The 27,932-nt window shown below is 41.4% G+C and overlaps 1 protein-coding gene across 4 annotated transcripts; it reads right to left on the bottom strand.

The window, feature by feature from the left end:
* Positions 1-145: 145 nt before the first annotated feature.
* On the bottom strand, positions 146-27,932 carry rgl3a (ral guanine nucleotide dissociation stimulator-like 3a). Of its 4 annotated transcripts, none has more exons than XM_084080772.1 (18): positions 27,820-27,932; positions 26,732-26,989; positions 18,098-18,378; positions 13,834-13,878; positions 13,483-13,652; positions 13,208-13,380; positions 12,754-13,059; positions 10,259-10,362; positions 9,882-9,966; positions 8,304-8,378; positions 7,725-7,811; positions 7,597-7,629; positions 7,361-7,482; positions 7,034-7,129; positions 6,248-6,383; positions 5,749-6,006; positions 3,876-3,990; positions 146-2,488 (listed from the first exon to the last, which is right to left on the bottom strand). In XM_084080772.1, exons 2-18 carry the CDS (start codon positions 26,903-26,905, stop codon positions 2,334-2,336), a joined length of 2,415 nt encoding a protein of 804 aa, XP_083936898.1. In that variant the 5' UTR covers positions 26,906-26,989; positions 27,820-27,932; the 3' UTR covers positions 146-2,333. The 4 variants fall into 4 exon arrangements, 3 of the variants coding, with proteins under 3 accessions (XP_083936898.1, XP_083936899.1, XP_083936900.1); XM_084080773.1 differs by having other exon boundaries at positions 27,815-27,917; XR_014602447.1 differs by having other exon boundaries at positions 2,454-2,488; positions 3,876-4,524; positions 4,567-6,006.

Raw genomic sequence — 27,932 nt, 5'->3', positions numbered from 1 at the left:
TATTCTGTTCTGATTGAAGTCAAGTTGAATGAGAAAACGTGTCACAGAACTATGCCTCTGCAACTTTGGTCATATTCTGAATAGCAATTAACTTGTGGGGGGTACAATTAACAAATTGTGCACTCCGAGAACAATGACTGAGCAATCGTTTGAGGAAATTGCCTTTAATGTTTCATCATCACAAAAATTGACAATGAAATACAAGTGCTTAGACTAACCTCTACAATAAATAAAATGCCTACAGTGGATGGAAATTAAACAGTAAAACATACAGGCTCACCACACACTTTATGACGATGATCACGGTCACTTATAAGGCCAGAGAAAGAAAGAGCAAAATTAATGTCTGCAAATATATTTTTATATCATCTCTGAGAGTTTACAAAATGATAGATAGAACATCATATTATTCCTTATCAAGACCAATCATATTTGAGCTGTGACTGTCATGTATTATTTCCAGCTGAAGTGAGCTACACCCATTTCACTGATGAAAAATTAAAAAAGTAAAGCCTGTTTTACTTGCATACAGTACTTTGAGCAAAATCGCCTTTGATTGCAGACCAAAGTGATCAGCCTCCATGATCCAATTATAACAGTACATTTAAAGGGGAAAGTGCAACAGTGACCCACCCCATATCAATATGTAGGAGGAAGTTCAACCGAAGACTCCTTTACTTCAAAGTATAAATAATAAGCATGTCATAGTCCGTTAAATTAGAAAGCCAGCATGCATACACCCATGCACATGTACACACAAAGTGACATATAGAATTACTTTCACTTGATGAGATCATACTCAGAAGTGGGCACTTAAATACAACACGAAACAGATATAACTAAACAATATAAACAGAGACATCCCATCTTATGATTTCATACTGTTTGGAAATGACATTACAACATGTAATAATCAAATACCAGTTATGTTATTACCCACTACTAAGGGTTATATAGTACAAAACGTACTTGAGAATGAGCATAGGAAAGGCAAATGTAGTACTGACAACTCAAGGAGAATCAGAATGATTATTCCTTATGAGGTGAGAATCCCTCCAAGATAATAAAATATGTATACGTATATAAACTAACATGTTTACATTAATACCACAAACACACTCTAAAACCTAAACATTGAAATGCATAAAGTTAAAATGTATTAAAACAATTACCATAATTACATTTAAAATTAAATTAATTAAATTAAAAATTACGTTTTTACTATTGCTAGTTCTAAGAACCTATTTGTGCTAGGAATACCCACTGCACAGACCTTTGTCTAATTAGTATGTGAAACAAAGATGGTAAAATGTTTACAGTTTTGGCCACATTTCACTGGCTAAGGACAATTAAACCATCACATGAATATCTTTCAGATATGACCCAGATGTTTGTGGGAATTCAATGTTAACTGATAACAGACGTCCTATCATTGTCACATGGGCTGTCTTTTCTCTGTGGCCCTTGTGATATGAAATACAGATTAAATTCCAACTCTGAAGACCTCCATATGGACCAGGGTCCTACTACATGGCAAGGGACTCCAGGTGATGAAATGTATTCTGTACCTTTCCTTCTGCAAAAATGTATGGCTACCTCCCTAGAGTGTTATTGACAGGTTGACCATTCCTTTATCCCTGTATTTAAATAACTAGTTTCAGGTGTGGACAACTGTGAACAAATGGAAAATGCAAAATGGGAAGTCACTGCTACAGTGGAGTTCTGTTAATACTTGAGCATTCAAAAGCTCCCGAAATACCAAAGCTTATTGGCTGATATTAGTTGCCCATCTTGGCAAAAGAAAATTATGAATAAAAATAACATTGCACGTATAATGTGGCAGATTTATCAAATTAATTTGACAATTCACTGCTTCTGAGAGAACTGCTGATTTTTTGTTATGTCCTTTTCCACATACTCACATTTTATCTTTGTGTCCTTAGCGTCTCTTCAGATTGCCTAGATGTTTTCCACCAAACCATACAGTATTTGTTCGCTCACCATCTTGCAATTTAGATCTTATGAATTCCACAGTCAGTAGATATTGTGTCTTGGAGAAAAGTGCCGTAAGGTAATTTGTACTCAAAATTCTCAGTGACTAGGGAAACTTTAATATTGCAGTTACATGTGTAGATGAGATTTACACCCAGAGAGAACTAGTGGGTGATTGTGCCAGATGTGTCTCTACAAGTAGCACGTTGCTGCAGCGCAGGAGGCTGCAGTTTTCAGGACTGCATTTCTCCTCCTGCACTGCAGGAACATAGTATTGGTTCTCTTCACTGAACTCTTCCAGATGCAGTTATTATCCCATAACTAGCCAGGAGTGCGGCTGTTCATTTGGCCAGGCGTCCCTTGGGTTGAGTCCCAGGGCTGGAAGAGGAGCCCAAATGTCTGCCATAGCTCCTCGAGCGCTGGCGCAGGATAAAGTCATAGTTGGCCGAAGTGCACATTGCATAGAATACGTTTGCTTTATCAGGAATTTGGAGTTCTGAAGTGAAAAGAAGAGGAAGGTATTACATATAGGAAGGAAAAAAAGAAGATTGAGCTTATCTTTTTATTTTTTAAAGATAATTACGTTTTTAAACAAGGTTGACGCATTACTTATAGCATTACTTTAACTATGGTTTCCACATTTTGGCCATGTTATTATAGGCAAAAAGTTTCAAATTCTGTTCAAAAATATATCTACAATACAAGAAAAAAGGTTGGAGCGCTACTCGGAGCGAGGACCGCCTGCTGTTCCAAGCCGCTCCGGCAGGGGCTGCGCACCGAATGTTTGAGCATGCCCGGTCGCACGGACTCAGAGACACACAGACATCCAGCAGTGCACAGAGCACGTCCTTGATCAAGATTTCATTAGAATTTCTAAAAAAAAAATATTTTCTTTTTTTTTTACTATTGAGCGGCCCGGTTTGAGCGGAGCATGGAGCGGGAGGTGCGCAAATCAACGTGAGCGACGGAGCGCGGGGGGGTCAACATGAGCGAATAGTGAGCGTGAAACCAGCCCCCTGGAGCGCCGAGTGGCATTTCCACCCGTTCCACTCCGCTCACATGCTCTGATACAAGCTCACAAAGCTTGTATATCGGCTATTTTCGGAAATGTTGTAAGACACTTTCTTTGGGCCTTTTCTGCCTTTATTTGGTAGTATACAGTAGACTGACAGGAAATGGGGTGAGAGAGATGGGGAGTGACACGCAGCAAAGGTCGACACGCCGCCAGGTGCCTAGGTGCCCGGACCGCTACGCCAGCCGTCCAGGACACATTTTGAAAAGATTAGGGCTTAAAGTGCCAATGAAATGACAAATATCTATAGTATACTGTATGTATACTTATAGAGCATACCCCTGGTCATAATCTTTGTGTATTTTTTATGTCAGAAGTCCCTAATAGTCCAATTACTTCTTGCCAAATGTAAAGCGTGATTACATCAGCAAGCCCTTAAGAATAAATATTAATCATGATTTAGTTCACTTGTGTCTGTGATTCCCATAGCTCATGTTCCCCTGTGTGTTACCTGTTAACTTATGGCTCTTCCTTTGAGAGTTTTGGAGTAGTTTTTAGTTATTGAACGGCCATTGTGTATATTTTAGTTTACATATTGGAGAGCATCTTTTATTTATTGTTCAGAGCATTGGTAACTTAGTAGTTTGTTATTCATTTTGCTTCTGTACATAAAATCTTAACATCTTTAATGTAATTTGTTATCATTTCCTCTTTTTCCCTGGGCTTTCAAAAATGTATCTCCCCACCATCCCCTAGTAAAACTTGGGGTCATAACAGTGTTGTAAACTACAATATCCATCCTCCTGATTCTAGGAATGGAGCAGCAGACTGTGGTTAGATCAAATGCAAGGAGGTGGTGGTGTGAACTTACCTTTGTCATTGGTGAGCACCTGACTGAGACTGTAGTCATGACAGCTGACACCCTCAATGTTATGCTTTTCCAGAGCCCTTTGAATAACCTGGGGTGTGTGGTCCTGGCTTGTTAGCTAAGGAGAGTACGCATGTGTCAGTACAGAGAAAAAGTACAGTTTCAACTTTCTAAATACAAATGCCTCTGCCAACCAGTTGCAGTTTACAATCCTTTGTCTGACTGTATGAAGTGAAGACTATTTATTTTAGTGACATTTATCACTATGTTGACAGGTATGATTACAGTGAATAATTTCCTGTGAGAAACATGCCGTCTTCATTTAGGTAATATTTATTACAGAGGACTTGTAGGAAGCTTTGTCAAATGGTGAACTGAAGCTCAATGACAGCAAAACCAATGAGCTTGTGCTGGACTACCAGAGGAACAGGAGTAAAATGAAGAGGGGGGGACCCATACAAGTGGCACCAAATCAAATTCACATACTTTTTTTTTTTTAATGATTCTGATAGAACACAACGTTGTAGCCACGACACTAGGCTTATATACCATGTTTCAAATATGGATGTTGCTGCAAAGAAGCTTCTAAAATGTGGATACGTCACACACATCTTCAACCACAGAAGATCTATACAATCGCCACAGTTTCAACCTAGCACTGGTCACCCAAGATTAGTGTCAATAATTTAGTAACCACATCAAAGATAGCAATCTGACCAAATGTGAAATATGGTCACAATCTCCCCTTCTAATGTAATTGCAGAAGATTAAGTTGACCTTTGACCTTTTGGGTATAAAATGTCATCACTTCGTCATTTTATCCTATTAGACGTGATGTGTGTGAAATTGTGTCATAATTAGCAAATTAATTCTTGAGTTATAGACAAAACGTGTTTTGTGAGGTCATAGTGATATTTAACCAAAATCTTTACTTAATGTGATCCTATTAGACATTTCTGTGAAATTGTGTCACAATTAGCATAATTATGAATTCTTGAGTTATGTTGTCATCCTCGAGTCCAAGTGAACGTTGGTGCCAAATTTGAAGAAATACCCTTAATGCATTCCTGAGCGATCACATTCACTGTACGTACAAACGTACAATCTCCTGCAACGGCTGTCGCCAGCAGAAGCGTAAAACCATACATTAGAAAAAATGAATGCCTGAAACGTTTTGCTGTTGGATTCAAAGCCAATCCGCAATGAAAGAAGGATGAGTGCAACCTGTTTCTAAGGACTAGTAGTCCATACCCAGGGATGCCGGGCCACGACTGGTCGTTATGTCACCCTGACAACCAACCAACAATCAATAAAACTGTGGCGTTGACCGTCCATCCAGGCTAGGGGTCCGCGACTACAAACACTTTAGCCTGCGGGGACAGTGGCAAAAATACTAATAACAGTTTATGTGAGAAGGAAAAGTGAAGAATGTGCTTCCTCAATCCCTGCACGTCAATTAAAGATCAATTGGTCAACCCAATGGAGAACAATGGATAAGGATGAACTGACATAGCAGGATAAGATACGATATTAGTGAGATAATGCTGCCAGAGTGCAGTGCCACCCTTGCAAACAGACTAAAACATTTTGTAAACACCCAATAATCACGTCTGAGACATGCAGAGAATTCTATTACATCAGATAATTTTCTTCTAACCAGTGACAGCTTGTACAATTTTGATCTCTTCTTCAGCTCTTACAGCTGGTACATTGAAATTGACGTACATTTCTGTTGTACAGTACTACTACAAGTGCTGAATGGCCAGAGTCATATCTTATATTTTCTTTTGTTTAACTTTCCTCAGACTACAGCATGTCTTCAAACCAAGTCAATAGGTGTTATTGTATCATACTTCTGATATCCAAGTCTCCTTACCAGTATGCTCCTGTAGACGTTGCCATTGTTTTCACATTCCACACTGACCCGGATGATGCAGGAGTCAGCAACCTGCTTGTTGTAGACAGGCAACGATGACTGGGAGCAGGAAGATGGGTCTGGGCTTATGACTAAGGACAATGAGCTGAGGTCAGGCTGAGAGGAGCTACAGGAGGACATGGAAGGACTGGGAGATGAGGACGACATGGAGCAGGAGGAGAAGTCCTCGGCTACATTGTGGAGAGAGCCTGAGAGAGACTGAAACAGGAAGAGCAGAGGACAGAGGACATGTAATTGATCATATTCACACATCTGCCATTTTGTTCTTACAGTATGTCACCTCTTTAGGGTGGGGTTTCCCACCCTGAAGGGGTGACATAAGAGCAAAATGGCCACCCTGTGAATATGGCCAATTGTATTATAAATACCAGTCAAAGATACCAGTCATAAAACAAAAAAAAAGCAAAAAGGAATAATGTGTTTTCACCACTGTCCACACCTTGAGTTTGAGTCTGAGAGGTGAGGGCTGTGGACTGGACAGATCCTCCATTTCTGAACTGCTGGAACCAGAGGAGGACACGCTGATCTGGTCAGAGTGGGTTCTCCTGCTGGAGCTCTCACTGGCTGTCCGTGACCTGCACACATGGGCACATTTCAGCAATGAACCCTTATTGGTGCTAAATGGAACCATTTAAAATCTCTTCTCAGAGTAGCTTTTGTGACTCTAGGCTATGATTATTCAAGTAAGCTAATGGCTCATTTCGACTACAAAGGATAACCCAGAACCTGCCAAAATCTGAAACTTTCCACGACCTGTGAATTTCTGAGATTGTTTGTTTCCATTTCCATTATTACTAGAACCATCCCTGAAGGTAAATCATTAAAATAAAAATAGCAGATCTACCAACTGACACAACGTGTTGTGATGCATTGTGAGCTTTAAGATCTGCTGTTTGTTATTTTTGAAAGAATTAAGACTATTCCAGTGCAACACCTCCTCCCATGGGTTCCCAGGTCTCAGGGTTAGTACTACAGTACCTCCTGAGCAGGGCCAAAATTAGGTTCTGAGAAATGTACAGTATGTGAAAGTGAGCTGTAGCGTATGGAAACACATCCAGAACCTGTGAAATGTATAACACAGCACAGTGTGGTTGACTTAGTTCTTGTAGTCAAAAAAAGACATAATTGACCTACGTTATCAGGCAATGAGGAGAGTTTACATCAAAGTGTCTGTAGTCAGAAGGGCCGGAGTATGCCTGCCCGTTAGGACTCATATCAGACTTACGTGGCGTGTTTCTTGGCGAGCAGACGGTGACTCCACAAGCTGGGTGAACTGGGACAGGGGTCCATGGGGGGCTCCAGATCTCGGGACAATTCATAGCTAGAGCATAACGAGACAGATAGAAAGAGGGCAGACAGAGACAAGAGAGTGGTTAGATTTTCAATGCCACAAAGTTATCTGTTGCGCTATTTTATATGCATGTGGTGTGTGTGTGTGTGTGTGTGTGTGTGTGTGTGTGTGTGTGTGTGTGTGTGTGTGTGTGTGTGTGTGTGTGTGTGTGTGTGTGTGTGTGTGTGTGTGTGTGTGTGTGTGTGTGTGTGTGTTTCTCACCTTTCCTGGTCTGTGAGTAGTGTGTGTGCCTGTATCCAGGTGATTATATCAGGGTTGACTGGAAGGCTATACTGTGAACAGGACCCCTGCAGTTGGCGGATGTGAGAGAGAATCTCAAACTCCTGGAACAGAATAAAAATCAACCACATAGATAAGAACTCAGTAGTTTAAAAAAATATATATATGTCTTGTGTTTTAGTGATATTAGTAGCATTCATCCAGGAGGTGACACCTACCCTTCTGCGCTTCTCAAAGTTGATGAGTCCACCCTTCAGAATGGGAAACAATAAATACAGTGAATTACACTGCGCCATAAAAGTGCTTTTAGTAGTTTCTGATCCACAGCATTGAGACGTGTTCTCACCTCTACAATGTCTGTAAGTGCTGTGTCCAGCATGGTGAGTACAGTCAGGTACGTGCCCAGGTAAGGAACGATACCACCACTGGAACTCTGACAGACAATGAGGAGGAAAATACATCATACAATGTCATTTTACTATAGTCAATGTACAAACCATCAAAATAATTATCATAATCCTTATCCTTCTTGCCAATAAAGAATTGGCTTTTACTTTGTCCTGTTTCTTATACATGCACTGTGTCAAACGGTGTGTATTTTGTAACCTAATTGTATACATAAGTGTCAGGAGTAACAGTCATGTTTAGCTCAACTCAAGGAGGAGGGAGGCAGTTTGATCAAAAAGGGGGAACTGGTCTATTTAAGTTTACTGTATATCTGCAGTACGGTAATTTTATCCTTGAGTCTAGTTAAACTGCATGTGACTTTTAGAGAAGTAGAACTGCTGATGCAGCCCAGGACGAATATAGACTTGCATTTCATTTTGCACTGGCTGGCAAACTCAAACATCCACTCTATTTTGGTCTTTGGATTTTTAAAAGGAAAATCCACAGGAATAGCATCAAGTCTGAACATCACTCTCACCAATTGCCTGGCAAAGGGGCAGTGTTTGGGTGATTTGGGGTCAGATGTTGTGTGATCCTCAGTCTGAGTCCCATCCTGAACAGAAAAATACAAAAAACACACTGTGGATGGTTATATATATTATTGTATACAGCAGGCCAACTACTTTGTTGGGTGTGCCCCATGTTTGAGGCAGATGCCAAATCCACAGAAACACATTTAAGCATGTGTTCTACAGCCAATGTTACATCTGTCCTACTATAGATATTGTGTTGGCTTCATTCATAGGTTTATGTACTGTACTTGTATTATGTGTATATTGTGTGTACTTTAATTTGATTTGAGCGATAGCTAAGCAACTGAGCTGAGCTTGTCCAATGTCTAGTATCTGTCTCCAACAATCTACCCTTATTTCCAGCTCAATTTATTTGCATTGGCTGTGAAGGTACAATTGTTCTTTGTACCTTTTTACAGCCTTATCCTTGTACAAACATTCTTATCATTTGATTTTGACTGGGGGTGGCTATTTGATCAAAGTAGCAAGAGTAACAGGGGAAATGGAATATACTGTAGACAGAGGAACATTTAAGCAATAACTCACACCACCCCGACAACCCCCATGTGATCTATAATGACAATATACCATGGCCTGGAGTTGAGTTATTGCTTTTATAAAACAGCTACCAAATATAGCAACATGAGAATAATATACATATCCCAATTAAAAGTATTTAATAACAATCAAACATTGTAATAACAATTTCATAACAAGAAAAATGTCTACAATTAGTTCTCGACTGCCTGCACAAACAATCCCTATAACTGCATGGCAGTGTAGTGGGAACATTATAGAATGCCAAATGTGCATATTATTTGTTCAATTATTTCATGATTTCTATTCAAACTTTGTTTAGAATGTTTGGCTCCACAGCAAGGGGCTGGTCACAAACTCCTGTTGCACTCATTAGAGTTTCGTGCACTTCTACTATTCTCAACATAAACATGTCAGCGAAACTATTATTGTTAGTGTCATAGAATATGACCATTCAAGGACGGCATCTCTGTGTGAGTGGACAACTATAAGAAGGATTGCACCTGAGGGAGGCTTCTGCCCAGTAGAGGCTGTTGCCATGTTGGGTCTTGGGAGAGAAGTCTTGCCAGTCCTGGCTTAGCAAACAAGGCTAGTGAGACCTGCTGCTGCTGATGATCTCTTAATAAACTTTGTCAATCCTTCACACTGAGATTTTGTTCCATAACAGAAGCAATGTGAAATTAATTAATATTGAGCAACCGTATGGCGGAAGCTAGGTAACAGCAACTTGCCGGCAACACCTAGGGACAAAGTCAGTGCTGGTGTGAGCGCAGGTTAACAGGTTTCTTTCTTAGCTGTAGAGTGATATAGAACTGTAAAGGCAGACTTCATACATAACCATGGTATATGGTCATTATATAACACAACTATCAACCAATCAGATTACGTGATTTGGCCAACAGTTTCTATGACAGGCAGCTCTCTGGAAAGTTTGATCCTGTATTTGTGATAACAAAATCATCAGAGCAACATTATTATGAAACTATGCCGAAAACAACTGTTGTTACCTCCACCATGAACTCTCTGCTGGTTAGGACACAGTTCTCATCAGGAAAGGTCTCACACAGGTGGTCGAAGATGGCCATACTCTCCCTGAAAACAAAGATATTATAATGAAATGTGAGTTCAATAAGCTTCAGCACAGCAACTTCTTACGACAGGAAAGAGTTGAAGGGGTGCCCCCTGCAACTACGTACTATTACTCATGGTTTTCTACCCAAATACATTTTCAATCTCATCTGCAATGTCCTAAACAAAAATTGTGTTTGCCGCTTTATCTTTTCAGGATTTCAAAATATATATCCTCAAGAGTGTGGAGAAAGTGCCAAATGGCCACCAGGTGGATATGGTCAATTAATCTCCCTAAACAGTCTCCCTCTCTGACCTGCTAACAGCAGCCCAAGTCTTCTTGAGTCTGTAGACAGCGTTGGATTGCAGGGCCGACACGATGGCCTTCAGGGAGGAGAGGTTCTTCAGCTGTCTGCACTCCTACAGAGAGAACTGTCAGGATTCACTCAACAAACATCACAGACCAACACAAAGGTACCATTTGAAACATTATGACTGTATTATATGATCCATTATCCGCCCTCTACCATTTAATCCGGAAAACGCATCAACTCATAGCGGGTGGATTTGTCTGTATATGTGTGGTTAGCATCTTCCCTTGTCACTCAAACTGGTCTATTGAACTGCACTTTAAGAACACTACCTGCTGCTACTTTCTTTAACCTCACCTCAAAGCAGCATGTTATGCATACACCTGCATATGATGCTAACGATCCTGAAATTACATGCACACACCTACATACGACGCTAATGTTCTAAACATTATGTACATAACTGCTACTACACACTCTATCTGTATATCTAACTATATAAATGGCGACCGACTTCCGCACCCTCGGTGCGGACACCCCACAGCTCTGTTATCGAATAAACAACGCACCGCCAGACCACATGTCGCCAACTGACTCGCCACGGCGGCCGCGCTGAATTTACGCGTCGCGTAGGGGACATCTCATTGCTCACTACACCTTTTCCACCGCGCAACATAATTAATTCTACTCACCAAATGTCGGACAAAACGGAAGGGGAGGCAGCTTCGTACCGTTTACCGTGCGCACGACCTAATCACCACAACAGCAGGCAGCCGGTGCGGGGGTTTTTTCCTTTTTTTCCAAAATGTTTTTTTGGTCACCATTTTCTCCAGGAACCATTTCTGGTGTAACGCCACCGCCAGCATGCGCTGGGTTGCCAGGTTTGCACAGCCAGCGCCAGAAAGAAGCAACCACCTACATCAAACAAACAACACCCATCCCAAGGGCCCCGCCCTCTTCTACGGGGGTCCCCACGCGCCCCTACACTTACAGGGGGTCCGGCCACCAGCGGGCTGACCGCGGACCCCCTGCATAACTATTACATTCTCTCCCTACATGCCTCACTTACACCTCGCTGAAACTCGCGCCCGCCGCGCTTACAACACGCTCACCTGGCAACACCAACACCCCTCCCTCCACCCCCTCTTCCTCACCACCACGCCACTGCATACAGTCGGCACAACGTCCCTTCTCCACACACACACAGCACACACACTCACACACACACATGCTTCTACGCCGCCAACGCTCACCAACACGTCGCCAACGCGCAACAACAGTTCTGCATTGCTGCGTCTCTTCTCCACCACCACGCTCCATTCAGGTCACTACAATGTCTACACACGCTGCCTCTACTTCTTCCTGTACTTACAGCCACACTATCCGCTCCCCTGTGCACGTCGCCACGCTGTCTACTCTTTACCTCCCTCTCTGCCTCATAGCAAGTTAGCAACAGCCTCCACAGCACACACTGCTACCTCCCCCCCCGCCTGTTGCACGCCTAACACTCGCCTCCATCCCCAATATACACGCGGCCACGCTGGGCCCCGTGCGCGGCTGGGGTTGAGGGGGGCGTAGCCCCCCGAAACTCTAGTTATGTATATCTTTAATTATTTGACCTGTTTGTATTCTGTTTTCTTTTCCTTTCTTCTCATCTCTCCTGCTCTACTCTACCTCTATCCTCTCTCTTCTCATGAAAACTACAAATAGAGCGAACATGCAAAAAATAAATCACTGGACTGATCGGCAGGAAACTTTGCACGCACACTCCCAGTAGGCCAAGGAAGAATTTCCACCCAATTGTTTTTCAAATCAGCCAGTTATAGTGCCATCATGAGACAAATTTATGCTAAATACATTCAAGTACTCCTACAGCTTTTGTCCAAACCTCACGAAAATCGGTATACATTATCTCAGTTGTCATGTGATCAAGACGTCATTTCTCATATTCCATTCCAATTGGCATTCCAAAGTTTGTAGGGGTGGCCGTTTTGCACAAAAATCATGAATGCAGAGCCCGATTTCTGGGAAACTTTGAACACACATTCCCACTAAGCCAAGGAAGAACCTCCATCCCAATTTTTTAAATCTCCTCATGGTGGCGCTACAATAGCCCACTTCACGTTTTGGCCTTTAACTCTTGAACATCTTTTTTTCCCCTGGATTCCTTGGATCATGATGCAACTTATAGGCCCCGTTTGTGCCAAGTTAAATATTCAGTCATAGTGTGTTTTCTTCAAAACACACCTTTTGCTACTACTCCTACAGATTTTGTCCAGACTCTGGGGTCATGTGATCAAGATGTATCAGTTAGATTTTTTCAGATCCCATTCCAAGTGGCTATGAACAAAGTTTGCGGGCAAACCTTTCTAGTTTATTCTGTAAAGCACATATTTAGGTCAGGATTTAGAAGGCGTTTTTAGAAGCGGCCTCAGCTCTAAATGGGTTAAGAAAGGTGCAATCCAAATAAAGGTGTATCAATATTATAATTGATGCTGACCTGGGCAATGGCAATCCATCTCTCTAGGACATGCGCTCTGTGAGTGGGACTAGTGTGAGAAGAACGGGGAGAGCCTGGGGTTGTAGGCGGGGAGGAGCAGCTTGAGATGGGGGAGGAGAGAGGAGAAGAGGTGGCAGGGCTTGGCGTGATTGGGCAGAGCAGTGAGGTAATGACACGGTTGGTGACGGCGTTGAACTGTGCAATTGTTGCACGCACTGTGGGAGCCAGGTTCCGGTTCTCTTTCTTGTCCCGCTGGGACCAGACACAGCCAAGGCAATGGAAGGGCACCACCTGCACAAACAGTTCCTACAGGAGAAGTAACAAGGACGTATCATTTAAGTACAGATTGAGGAAATTGGTAGACCCCCTAAAAAATAAACAGAAATTAGGTTTTAATATTTTTGTAACTGCAATGTTGTAGAAAAGAATAGTGATGGATAATCTGATTACTCACTGCATCCAATCTGGTCAGCTGCTCTGCCACGTCCTTAACAAGAAAGTCCATGAAACTCAGTCCGTCTTCATTCTTGCTGATCATTTCTCCTCCATCCTCTTCATGGCCATGTTCCTCTGGCTGGTGAGATTCACCATTCTGTTCTGATGTGGACTCACTGCGCGAAGTGCAATCTGTCAAATACATGGAACGATTCTTGTAATTCATAAATTACAAGAATCAAAAACAGAATTATAGACCCTATTTTTGTTAAATATCTTCTATTATTTGTGTACCTTGTTCCTGGAACTTCTTGAGCAGGCTCTCGGCAGTCCGAGCCAATCGTCTAAAGCTGAGACGATGCCTCAGATGGCCACAGAGTAGGCGGAGGGCCTGATGCTCAGGGGGCTCACAGAAGTCTTCACTGAACTCCTGAAGCCACAGTTTGATCACTGGCAGCAGGGGGCTGGGGATGATGGTCAGGAACATCAAAAAGTGTCAACTGATTACATTCACATGGCAGCCATTGTGCTCTTATTTAATACTCTGGGTCGGGAAATCCCAATATAAGTTAAAGACATCCACAGGTGAATACTCTCAGATTAATAGAATTGATAGTTTGTTTTATAAATAATGGTTGCGCTTACCTTCTTAGGCAGACAGTGTTATCGAGGTTGGCAACCGAGTCATCCCTATGGAAAGAGACCAAACTAAATTACCCATCAGCTCAAAAACATTCAAATTGAGGTGCTGTAAACAATGTTCCCAGTTGAATTCCTGGCTTGGGTCCTGTGTGTACAATAATAGGTTTTCTCTGCACGCACTTTTCTGTAAGTCTTCACCGTCCTGTTAAGAGTTATAAAACATTCCAGTGCAGAAAGTAAGAAAAGACTAGAATATAAAACGTGCCAACATATTGGATTGGCCGGTTAGAAGACCATCTTGCAACAGGAAGGTCTCCCAATGAGCCCAAGTGTCCATCCTGTGGAAGTGTCCTTCAGCAAGTTTAGTGAATCTGTACCAGCTGCAGGGATGCTGACCCTGTGCTCTGCCCTTCCTGCTGGTGGGAGGAGTGCCCAGCCCAGACAAAAACACCACCCAGAGATTACATGCATGGTTTTACAAACTATTGGGGACATTGCATGGCCCCAGGTGTGGCCCGTGGTGTGTCTATTCTCATGTTTAACCCCTGAACGTGTGTGTGCCAAATTTGTTGCGGATTGGATCAAGGTGTGCCTGTGGCCACATGTGGCCCCTGGTATGACTATTCTGATGGCTGACCGCTGAACAGTGATTGTGCCAAGTTTGGTGCAGATCAGAACAACGGTGCGCCTGTGGCACCCAAGGGGCCCTAAAGTGGCCCCTGGGGCACACATGTGGCCCCTGATATGACTACTCTGAAGGCACACCCCTGAACAGTTTTAGTGCCAGGTTTGGTGCGGATCGGAACAACGGTGCACATGTGGCTCCCCTGGAGTGGTTATTCTGATGGCAGATTCCTGAACCGTGTTGTTCCCGGATTGAAATGTATAGTTACGTATACCCTGTAGGGGTTCCAGGTCTAAATACTGAAACAACACTAACCTTAACAGATACTGTACATGCATAATCTTAACTTTACGAAACTCTTAAATACAACGAAGGGACGCCAATTTTGTCCCTAATTAGACAAAGGACAAAATGTGGCCTATATCAGCAGCGCACATATACTGTAGGCTACAATCTTTAACCATGCTAATTTAGATTTTAGATCTCTGATAATCTTGTTCTTGCTATGCTAAAATTATATCAAAGGGAGACTTTATTTTTGCCTGTTAAATTAGGATCCTGTAATGTAATGGATGGACTCATAAGAGAAACATGTACAAATTAACATGGTAAATGATCTGCATTTCTATAGCACCTTTATCCAAAGCGCTTTACAATTTGCGTTAAATTCTCCCTTTCACACACACATTTATACAGGCAACCATCCAAGGAACCACACTCGCTGCTTAGGGTTGTACTGAAAGTGACATCACTTTAAGCCCACAGGAAACCTGTTGCCACCAGTAGCACAGATATGAGGGAGTCTGTTTAACAACTAAATTATCAACTAAACAGCAATGACCATAGGCCAATACAGGATGGCCTTTATTATGCAAGACAGCACAGACTGGAAATAGCTAGAATACAACAGATGGACGAAACAGTGTTTGGACAATTTTATGGTCTTGGATTAAAGCCCACTGATACATCAATACAGTATATTTTTTTCAAGGATCTGCTGTGGTAAATTATTTTTAAATATTTTTATGAAACTGAACTCACAAAAACTGTAAACAAATGTAATTTCTCAATTAACTCATCGGTTTACCTCAATTAAGTCAGTGAGACTGGCTCAAAGTAATACGATTTTTGAACCACCGCAGCTTTTAAGGGGTAGCTACTTGACAGATGTCTCTCAGACTGTCATGTTCTAAAAACCGGTTCAACTTTAAGTATGGTTGGTTACATGTTAACAATGCCAATGAATCAGATGGACACCGGTAGTACTGCAGCTGCCCAGAGTGATTGGGGATGCGGTCCCCCCTTAAAGGAGAATTCCGGTCATTTTAAGTGTTATGTTTGATGTGTGTCAAATCACTTACCAACGTAGAAATGAAAATCGCGTTACTCCACAGATCCCCCTATCGACCCCCACCGTTGGCATAATAGGAGTCGCCCGCATAGCAGCAATTCGCCTATTTTAACAAATGCAAAGTCTGTTTTTTTGCTTCTAGTACTCATTGTTGAGTCCCATGATAATGTAACAGGCGCTAAAACTCCCGACAAGCTAACGGCTAATAACAGAACGAGCTAATGCTGGTTGCCGGTTTCTCTCCCGACCTGGCAACCTGGGGCTGCCATGCAGAGAGATAAGCAGCCCCAGCGTTAGCTCGTTCTGTTATTAGCCGTTAGCTTGTCGGGAGTTTTAGCGCCTGTTACGTTATCATGGGACTCCACAATGAGTACTAGGAGAAAAAAACAGACTTTACATTTGTTAAAATAGGCGAATTGCTGCTATGCGGGCGACTCCTATTATGCCAACGGTGGGGGTCGACAGGGGGATCTGTAGAGTAACGCGATTTTCATTTCTACGTTGGTAAGTGATTTGACACACATCAAACATAACACTTAAAATGACCGGAATTCTCCTTTAATGTCAATGGACTGGACTTGATTGAAAGACTTGGTTGTCTGTCCTCCTTGCGCTATTGACCAGAGTGTCCTGAAGGTTATGTATGGACGACTGGTGCTTTTGGAATAATGATCTTTGTTTGCCTGTGTCTGTGATGCCTTTGTAAGTTTTTCTGTGATGTGTCTGATGATGTTGCATGTGTGATGCAAATTTTTTTGGTCTGTTTTTGTTTTGTGTATGTACGCATGTCCATATAATGTGATTACAGAATGTATAAAAATGGAAATAAAAGTCAAGTGCTAAAAAAAACAATGCCAATGACATATGTGATATGAGGATAAGTGGGACATTCTTAAATAACAGACAGACATTCCAAAAATCACACCACCTGTAGATATTGATTGAACATATGCAACAATCAATGAACACCACCACAGTGTTTAAAGATATCCCATTGTCACCTTATCTCCATATATCGGCCTCGCTATAAGATGTTACCCTTTCTGTCTACTTGCTGTGTCTCAGAAATCCTGGCCAATTGTCATCGGCAGGTGCATTTTGAGCTTCCCACAGCCTGCCTCTGTGACACACAGTGAGTAGTAGAATTAATACCAAAGGATCATTTAAGATGAGTCAAATCTTAAAATACTATTTTTTTTTGTCCCATACCAAAAATAATCAATGAGGCACTTAGTCACAGGAAATAAAAACGTATAGCATCATAAACATCTCAACTGCTCCAGTCAGGACAACTCAACTATTGATTGAATAGGTTTATTGATGGCTATGACCCTAGGTTTGGTTTAGGTTTGGTTTTGGTAGACCAGATCTGCTTTTATGGCTCACTGTTGCATACATGTGTATAGACTTTGGTCAGGAGTAACATAATTCCCCAAAGGCACATACAGTAAAAGCAGATCTAACGAGCTGGAGCTGGAGAGGGCGTGGCCAAATAAAACAGTAATAGCAGATCTAACCAATTTGCGCTTGGGAGGAGGCGGTTGAGAGTGACAACACTAGTCTGAAGATGGGGAGTCAACTGGGGCAGAGTACACCACATACTGTACTTGACATTAAAGCGTGTGAATGATTGGTTTGCTTTTAAATGCTCACTAGTGGTCCAATCAGCTAGGTAGTTTACCGACTGAACTTGTGTTGCTCATTAAATAAATTAGAAGGAAATACATTAGTTAGTAACCCTTTATTTTAAGTAAGTAAATAGGTAGGCTGGAGTGGCTTATTGTGAGTATCAGCCAAGAGGGAGTTTAGACTTCTGGGAGATTAATTGCGGAGATGGAGCGAAACACCTACTGTACCATCAGCTCCCTTTACCGCGCGTCTTAATAACCCAAGTCGTGGTATTCATACACCGAGTCCAAAGGCGAGTGCTCTATTGACTGAGCTACCTGGATCAGTTATCTACTTGGAAAGCAGATGGTAATAAAATATAGTTTCTAGGAATGTAGTAGTAAAATAAAGGGTTACCAATTCGTTTTCTCTTGGCAAAGAGTTTGTAATCAACTATGGTGTGACTGAATTTCCTTTTATGAAATTCTGTGTTACACTGACAAAACTACTTTACGGTGTTATATTTATGCCATTATGTATAAATGGGCATAAATCCTTAGTCCTTGGCTATATCCGTCTGCTAAAACAGCCCAACGTTTCCTAACAGTCCTTCCATTTACTCAAACAATGGCTGAACCCTGAAGGCTACCTGAGCTTTAGACAGTGGGAGTCTGGTCTCTCACCTCTCAAACAGCAGCTCAATGAGGGAGCTGGTTGAGGTGAAGGCCCTGTAGGTTGAGAGGAAGACATGGGTGAAGTCAGGTTCCCGATGCTCCGGGTCCAGCAAGTGGGTGATCAAACGCTCCAGGGTGCCAGCCTTTAGTCTGCGCACCTTTACTGTGTGATACTGGATGAAGCCAGAGGCTGGAGGGGGCTCTGATGTATCCATGTTTGGCTCCCTGCGCAGTGTGATGCCAAACACAGCCCCATCCTCCACCTCCTCCCCCCATTCCTGCACTGGGTCCTAAAGGAGGAGAGAAGAGAAGAAAGTATGGCTGGGGAGAGTCTTGGAACTGAGGTTGTCCAGACAATGTCTGAATAAGTGTTTGAATAACTTAACTGTAATTTCTCTAATGTTAAAAATGTCATGTACAGCTTTTGACCATATCTCTGCTGTCGGGCAGAAGCCAGCTATGTCCAAAATATTAAGTTTTCAGGAAATGAGAAAATTAGAACACCACAATACTGCCTCATCAAAGTTGGTATGGTGACTTTATACATTGTCAGATACTTGAATGTGTCCTTATATTATCACCATTTTACCCAAATACAACTCAAGTTGAATTAGGAGGCTTTTGACCATTAATGTGGAGATAGGGTTTTTTCCATCCGACTAATCATTCTAATCAATGCTGGAAAAAACAATCATTTCCAAAGTTAGGTGTTTTGACCGACAGTTTGAGGATCCAATGTATTTTCATTGGTTCAATATTTGTAAAACCCACACACAGACTTGGTGTTCAGAAGGGTGTTCAATAGCACTGATTTATATATGGGTTTCTGCCCATCAGCGACGATATACTGTATTCTGATTGTACAGTATTGAACCTTTAAAGTGCTCTTAGGTAAAGCTTCTCAAAGTGCAGTTCAGGGACCACAGGGGGTCCTTCAGATTTAAACAAGCCATCAGTGCTTACTTCCACTAATATTTAATTCACTCAAGTCGATACAACGAGAGAATGTATAATGTGAATAATCATCATAGGTTTTGACTTTTTTCCCCACAAGAGACGGGCACAGTATGCAATTCTACTCTACTAGACCATACCCGGTGAAGGGCGCCCTTCACCATACCCGGTGAAGGGCGCGCGTCCCCTCGTATATATATAAAAATTTGCTATATAAAAGAGCAAAATAGGCTTGCTATTTTCTGTTGCCCTGCAGCAGGCTTGAGTATATTTTTGATGGCATTTTACACCACTAACAACATTAATCAGAGAATCACACGTCTTTGTCACAACTCGTGTTTTGTCTTTTTTAACCAACACAGTACAAAGTACTGGACACACAGATGACACACAGGTCATAGATGACTCAGGTCATAAACCTGGAAATACAGGAAAATAAACATTGTATTACCATATATTCATAGCATATATGATTCACAATTAAACAGCAGGTAATGTAGCACAGTCTATCACAGTAGAACCGAAATAGCAGAAAATGACTACAATACCCATGAGGCATTCTGAACCATGAGCCAACAACGCGTCGCCCCAGCTACCATTAAGTTACAGTGTCCAAGTTACAATACACAAAATACACCAAAATAATACTTTTCAATGGACTACTTGGGTAGCACTGATAATATTAACCACAGTAAGGTTCATAAAGTGTGTTGATGAAACGTTTACATTGTTGATTAAGTCACGATGACGACGTTAGCATTAGCGTTAGCCGCATGCTAGCGCCAAACGTCCGTTAGCTTAGCATCACGCTAACGGCTCATAGTAACTTGGTTTGGCTAATAAACATTAATCCCAACTAACGCCAACACAGTAATGGATGTAAACATACACAGACATGCTTTGGACATTATTATCAGGTTGCATGTTGGTGGTATGGGGTTCGTTTGGTTTGGCCTCGTTTTCATAGACCTCGTTGCTTGTTTCTCTCGCGAAACCTGTGGCCATGTTTCCCATTGAACCCGGAAAAAAACCCTACGTCCGCTGCCACTACTGCTCCCGGTTTGGCTACAATGGGAAACATGGCCACAGGCTGACTAAATAAGCGATTTAAACGGGTAGTTTCGCTGGCGACCTAAAATATTATGCAGCCGACCAAACCTTAAACATCCGTGCGGTTTAGAATCTACCATTAGTTTTGGGATACGATGTATACAAAAGGGTAAACAGCGGAGCCTTGGCGGACGTTCGCCCGATCCTGGAAGAGAACGACATAGAACCGTTCTTTATGGAGCTAATGTGCATCGTGTGTGGGGAAACAAATCTGGAGTGTTTACTTTCCACAGCAGAGAGTGGGCGGGGTCTATGGTGTAGAGTCGGTGTTGCCATGTCCGCCGATTGTAAGCGCTTTAGGGCCAATGTTGGTGTTATAGGGTTCGTTTGGTTTGGCCTCGTTTTCATAGACCTCGCTGCTTGTTTCTCTCGCGAAACCTGGCACACAACGACGCATGCGCAGTTTGATCGGACACCCAAGACCCCATCCACCCACCCACCCACCGTCAGCTTACTAGAATTATAGTAGGATACTGAATCTTTTCTAAGAATAGAAATGAGGTCCCCGCCCGGGTATGGAAGAATAAAGTTAATAATGTGACGATAATGAGATGTCTATTTGTGCTTTGACAATATATTCACACAATGAGATGGTTTGATAAATCATCATCAATAATGCCTATAATCTAGAACTGTAAGGTAAAATCACATCACTTTAATGTAATGCGGCCTTTAAAACCAGGAAAAGACAACACTTATGCCATATCACAATTCACAATATTATATACAAAGTAAACATAATACCTAGTCTCACATCACAATATCAATATAATGCCCAGCACTACTTTCAAGTATAGTATACAGATACTGTAAATCTACGAACAAATTAAACACAATAAGTCGTGGTACAAATAGAATATTAAAAACAAAGCATGTGATTACTAGTTGTACATCATCTCTACTGTCTTCCTCTCAGGATGTCCCACACACATCACCCAAAATCTGTTATGCTAATCCAGCATGCTCATATCTGTGATTTCAAGCTGCGCTGTATTAGTTTTAGTGCAAGTAGTTGGCATTCAAAGGCTGAATTAGCTCTTACTGAGCTGAATGTGTGTGCATGCACGGACATTGACATTCCTAATTTGGGGGTATCTTGTCATGTTTATAAATGCATATTTTGTTAATCTAATGTTGGCTTGTACTGTTGAACTTAAATGATTGATTGGCTAATTCCGGTACATACCATACAGGAGGGACAGGAGCATTGTAATTGGTTAACCTGGAAAGACGCTTATCCCATAGCCTCTACTATTTTAGAGCTGGGGCGGTGTTGATTTTTTATTACCGTGGTGAAAAAGCAATGTGTCTTGGCGGTTCGGTGGTTAACGGATGTAGTTTTCTGATATGATAAATATTCAAGAATTGAGGTCCTTGGCCTGGTGTCAGCAAGCACAAGGAATTGTGATGCTGATTGGCCAAGTAATATATGAGATTACACGCACACGCACACGCACACACACACACACACACACACACACACACACACACACACACACACACACACAATGACAATCTGAAGGTGGAGTGATAACTCAGATCCTTGTTTACTCCAACAATACTTCACCACCTAAAGTAACATGACACCAAGTGGAGCCACGCCTGAATTCTAAAACTTAATTTATGCTCCATTCACCAACCCTTTCCACTAATGTCTTTCAGTTTCTCATCTATAATGTAAATTTATTTTACCTTTATTTAACCAGACAGGTTAAGAAAAAATCCTAATTACATTAAATAATAACCAGAAGGCTACATATAGCCTACATATGAGTCATTTTTATCACATTCACACTGTCCAAACGTGAAAACAATTAGTTACACAGGTAAAAGTCAGACAAAATGTAGATTATATTAATTATTTCAATTTTTACTTTTAACCCAGCCTTGAACTCACAGATGAAGAGACAGAGACACACCCAGGAATTAGACTCTGCTTGTGTGATGATGACAGCATGTTTGGCAGTCTTTAAATGCTCAGTGGGCCAACAACAATCTTTTAGTACACACTGTAATACATTTCAATCACTGTCTGTCTGACTCAAGTCATGAAATCATGTTGATCCATAAATAAGATGCGAGGCAATACAGGACACTTTAGCCTACACTGAAATGGCTGGTGCTCTCACTGCTCAGCCTCTCCAGAAAATGTTTAATTCATTTAAAGCCGTTTCTCCCTAAAAAGAAAATACTAAAACGGTGAAAGCAGCATAGCGTTATGAAACATGCACTCCTGGCTATACAGTAGGTGCTTAATTGTTACATGTCAGATATAGGTCGGACATTTAATCTAAACTCGATTCAACTAGATGAACACATACACACCACGCAAATTTAAGTTTGCAAGTTTGCCTGTAGGCGCATAAATGGTATGTATGTATATGCTCCACATATACACACATATATATACATATATATTATCGACAATCATACGAAGCGAACAAAACATGTTTTTATAACCTACCATGGATAAATGCCATTTCCCCATGCTGTAGCTTTTGGGAATCTGCAGAACAAATCCAATGTTTTTCCAAAAAGGACCCGAGTGGCCGGTCGGCAGGATTTTTATTGTATGAGATGTCACTGAGTCTTCCTCATTTTAATTCGAATTACATCTGCCATCATCGTCATTTTAAAATTTGCGTTAAATTCACGCATTCACGTTAAAGCAACAGAACGTGCGACTGACACATTAATCAAAACTCTAAAGAGAGAACCCGCAAAGTCCTTGGAAACATGTTCTACTTTTCTGCAGTTTCGGTGAGAGCTGGCTGTTCTGACCTGAGGGCTGAGGCTATGATGACTTTCAAACGGTTCATGAGGCTCACATGGCTTTTCTCAAGGCAGGCTGTGTGGAAAAGCTGTGGGCGGGCCGGTATAAAAGGTCGCCGGTCGGAGACCCAACTGATGTCACCAAGCAAGCAGCCTAAGATGTTTTAAATAATTGTGTTACAAATCATAGCCTAAAATACGGTGAGCAATAATTGTAACTTGGATACGATTTGTTGCCAAACAATGACGCAAAGTCAGTCGCCCGCGTGTGCTCCCAGCCCCCCCCCCTCTCACACATGCGCACGCACGCACACGCACGCACGCACGCAGGCAGGCACACACACACACACACACACACACACAGTGTGGCAGTGGCAGCGGTGGCCTAGTGGTTAGAGGGGCGGCCTTGATACCGGAAGGTCCCTAGTTCGATTCCCCAATTCATCACATCAATCATGAATCACCGCTGAATAGCCCTTGAGCAAGGCTTCCATGCAGGGTCCGGCTGGAAACAAGCTTCGTGCTTAGTCCGACACCCTGGGTAAACAACGAACTTTGCTTTACACACACACACACACACACACACACACACACACACACACACACACACACACACACACACACATGCTGCAGCTCTTGTGAGGAAACGTACCATCCAAAATCAGGTAGTCTAGCTCAGTGGTTCTCAAACCTTTACATTTCAAGGACCCCCCTTAACTCTGACATAAATGGAACCAAATGTACCCGTTAAGGAGGGTCCATTTGGTTCCATTTGTGTACTGTCAGAGTTACAGACTTGACAAGTCTGTAACTCTGACAGTATACAAATGGAACGAAATGGACCCTTACAAGTCTGATTGATTGATGTACTTTATTTAGTAAGACATGAGAACAGTACATGACAGTACATAACAGTACATGGAAGTACAAATTCACAATACAAGGTCTACTAAACTGGAAAGCTCATTAAGCACTAAGCTGGTTTAAGATGAGATCCCCATGCACACAAATCATGATGAAATGACTTGTCTGACTTAAGGGTCCATTTAGAACCCCATCAAGGACTCCTGAGAGTCCCCACTTTGAGAGCCATAGACTCTAGCTAGTAGGCTACCAGTCTGTAAACGAATAGAGAGAACGACATTAGGCTAGCATGTCACCGAATTCCCATAGACCTACATGTGAATATAGAGCTATGAGTATACTTGATGCATACTCCTAAGTACAACAATTATTGTGTAATAATTAGGCCCACTATTTATTTATCTATTTATGTTGCTATATCAGCTGCTATAGTTGAATGTCGATTGTATGTTTACAGTTTCTATTTTCTTTATGCTTATCTTTATATTTTGAATAAATAGTTTTACATTCAGCATAATGCATCAACCTCATCATGACAAATTCCTTATGCAAACATTCCTGCCAATAAAAATAAAACAAAAACAATTTCTTATTTTTCCTTCCTGGGAACTAGAGACACAGTCTCCTATCCCAAGAGATTGTTCTCCACAAAACAGATGCCTGATCCACAAATAGATATACATTGGACTGTCGTTTTGTACACTTAGCATCTGGTATGAAGATTCTAGAGACAATCACTGGAAATATTCATAACATTCGAGGGTACAAAAATCTCTCTACAGCAGTCTGGAGAGTTGGGTATGTGGGTCACAAATAATACCTGTATAGTAGTAATGCTCAATGTCTGATAACATCACATTATGTTTAAAAGTTTCACAGTTAGGTTATTTGGCTGAAAGAAATAATTAATTTATATTAGATGGAAGAGAAAAGGTGCTACCACAGATTTTCTTCCAGATTAACAACAAAGACCTGCCACTACAGTACATGACGCCACTACTGTGGGCACCTGTGGCCCTTACTATTTAGCACCCACTTTCTTCAGAGAATCCAGTCAACTTTATGTCCACTTGAATATCCATGATGTCTAGGAAGTAGTGAGTACATGTTAACAAGTCTGATTGATTCCTAAAATGTTGTTTCAACTAAAATCTATAGCGCACATTGAGTGATAATGATGATTCATTTCAACAACTTTGATCATTTAAATTTATTTCAATCAGTGCCGTACTGGCAATTAAACAGACCAAAAAACAACTAAACAATGTTTTCATGAAATCATAGTATTTAACTAGAGAGAAAAAAACAGTGGAAAGACAAGTGCCACATAGTTCTAATCATAGAAGAGCAGATGCCATGTTATTCATCAAGGTTCTACTTCTCGTTAGGCATAGCGCATCTTTCTAGCAATAACGAGGAGACTGAAAAACTCTGTTTACTAATGAGTTCACGACCTCTCCACCGAAAATTCCAAACCCATCCCTCTATGTTTGCTCATGTCTGATAAACAAAAGGATAAAAGGAACACTGAGAGCTTAATTAGTGTTCATTTGATAAATGAATGGGTGATGAGGTGACAGTAGCATGCATAGCATACATGCACAAGCACATACTGTAGGCACACGCATCAATCCTCTTTTGAATTAACTTGTAATTCCATTAAAAATATGAATCTCAAACCTTAGATATAGCCATATTTAAAATGACCCCATTTATCGGGGGAACAGCACTCCAGGATTGACAGATACTTCCTGGAACACTTCCTTCTTTGTAAGTTCCACAAATAGCTCTTACTGTTCGATGTTTTGAGTGAAACTGTAGAGCTGAATGAGTCTGACGTCAAACCAACATCATTCATCATGGTAGCCATTATGCTGTACACTAATGCCTAATTTATACTTTGTCATACCAAAAGAGTCACTTACTGAAAATAACAGTCAACTAAGAATGAGGCATCCCTTACAATGCATTAAATAGTCATTCTGAAAGATACAGTACATTGTCCAGTGTTAATTTGTCCATTTGTAACTCAGAGAGTTTACAAATGTATGGGCTTATTTGGTTACATTTGTACATTTGTCGCTGAGTTAAATGAACGCTCAGGATTTTACAGTGCATCTACTGCATGCCAGCTGTGAAATGGTCCCCAGTAATTTACTGCTGCCCGACTGTGAAAGACTGAAATAAATCAGTTCTAAGTTAGAGGAAGCGACAAGCAGAGTCCATGCTATTGTTCACATGATCTCATGTTTTCATGCTGTACTGTCAATGATGAAAACAGGTGTCACCACTCCAGTGTTCATTACGGAATGAAACTCTTCAGGTTCCTTACAAGTTAAACTGCATACTCCCTTGCTTAAAGTATTTATAAGGCTATGAGCTGCCCCTACAGTATAAGAGTGACTGTGTCCCTGACAGCTTAATCATCCGACACAATTGACCTTTTTCATAAACTGTGACCATGGTGAGTCAAAAAAACAACAACTACCATTTCAAAACATGTACTGTTACTGTGGTTGTATTAAAATGTAGACAGCAGGAAGCAGTAGGGAAAACGTTGTTATACTGTGACAAATGCCATCAGGTTGAGAACAATGCAAGATGCTGAAACCAAGTTAAAACATTGCTATGGAAAAACAAAACAAAACAAAACTGGAGACAATGAAACACAAAATGAATACATCAGTTTCCCAAAGTACTTATTGGAGATGGCATCACTATTATAGCTAAGGAAAAGTACTACTACCACAGCTACTGCTTTGAAAAAAGGCACCTTAAAGCTGTACTATGCAGGCAGGCTCTATTAGCTCAGGGGTTCAAATGTCAGCACTTGCGCAGGAGACCCAGGTTCGAATCCGGGGTAAGAAGGAAAGTTACAGAGGGTGGTTCATGGGATTACATTGCTGAGACGGTATCAAGGAAATCTGCACGCCAGTGACTTACCTCAGATTGTCCATCGGTGTCCAGCAACTGGAAGCTCCTTAGCCAAATGCCTGGCTCCATGTCCATGTGGATATCCACACAATTACTCCTCCTAAACAGCAGCCTCTTCATCTTCCCCACTTTAGATCTCAGACTACGGGACTCACCACCACCACCGAAATGGTGGAACCTCATGTCCCACTGCAGACTAGACAGTAGGATGGCTTGGTGTCACACTACAGAGGTCCTCCTGTGTCTGAGCTCCAACATAGCTGGCATCTGTGAAGGAACATATCAATAATTAGAAATGAAATGTAACTCAACTTCATGCAGCACAGAACTATTTTGTTATAATAAACGTATAAGAATCATTCTAAATTCAAAGAGAAGTACATAGCATACTGAAGCTATTCTCTCTACTTTCTCATGTTTCTATGAGAAAAACAATCCTCACAAACTGAGACAGTAGTAGATTACAGTGCATTAACATGTGTTAAATATATAGAATCATGATTAGATTGACCAAGAACAAAGCATTCAGTCAGAACACAGATCTCTTTAGTGATAATTCTGGTTTTACAAGAAAATTCAAAGAAAAGATAACTCTCATCAGAACATAGGGCATATAAAAGAGTATTCCTGACTCCAACAAGTCAATTCTGTCAGTTTGTGCCATACATTTCAGATTACCACGTAAAACAGACCTAAAACAGATAATCACTACAGTATGGCTATCTGACGGATCAAACTAATTGTGCCTTCTTTAATCAATAACGGTCACCAGACCATGAAAGTATAACACTGACAACATGTGCTAAATATATAGATTTTGAACAATGTGGCCATTTCATCAAACAACATAAAAACATGATGATGATGATGCAACTTTGTGGTAAAATATAAGAATAACTGTACAATATGCCTTATCCTGGAGACAACAGTAACCTAGATTACATGAGCAGAGCCCACTGACCCATAGGAAACTCACATACAATAGCCACAATCCAGAGCAGACTGTCCCAGTCATAAACTCACTCAGTAGTTCAACATTTGACACTCAAAATACTGACAATTGTTTGTTTTTGTTTTTTTAAAGAGACCCACTTAACTGTTCTCCCGTGTCTTCTCTTGTAAAACATCCTGTGGACTATGTTAAAAAGCATACTCCATAAGAACAGAACAAAAAAGCAAGCAAAACAGTAGGCTGTGTCACAGGATAGAC

Source organism: Gymnoscopelus microlampas, assembly GCF_963454915.1.
Source record: "Gymnoscopelus microlampas genome assembly, chromosome: 2".
In the NCBI taxonomy this organism is placed as follows: Eukaryota; Metazoa; Chordata; class Actinopteri; order Myctophiformes; family Myctophidae; genus Gymnoscopelus; species Gymnoscopelus microlampas.
The sequence above is the reverse complement of the archived record's forward strand: the minus strand, read 5'-3'. Positions and strand labels throughout refer to the sequence as shown.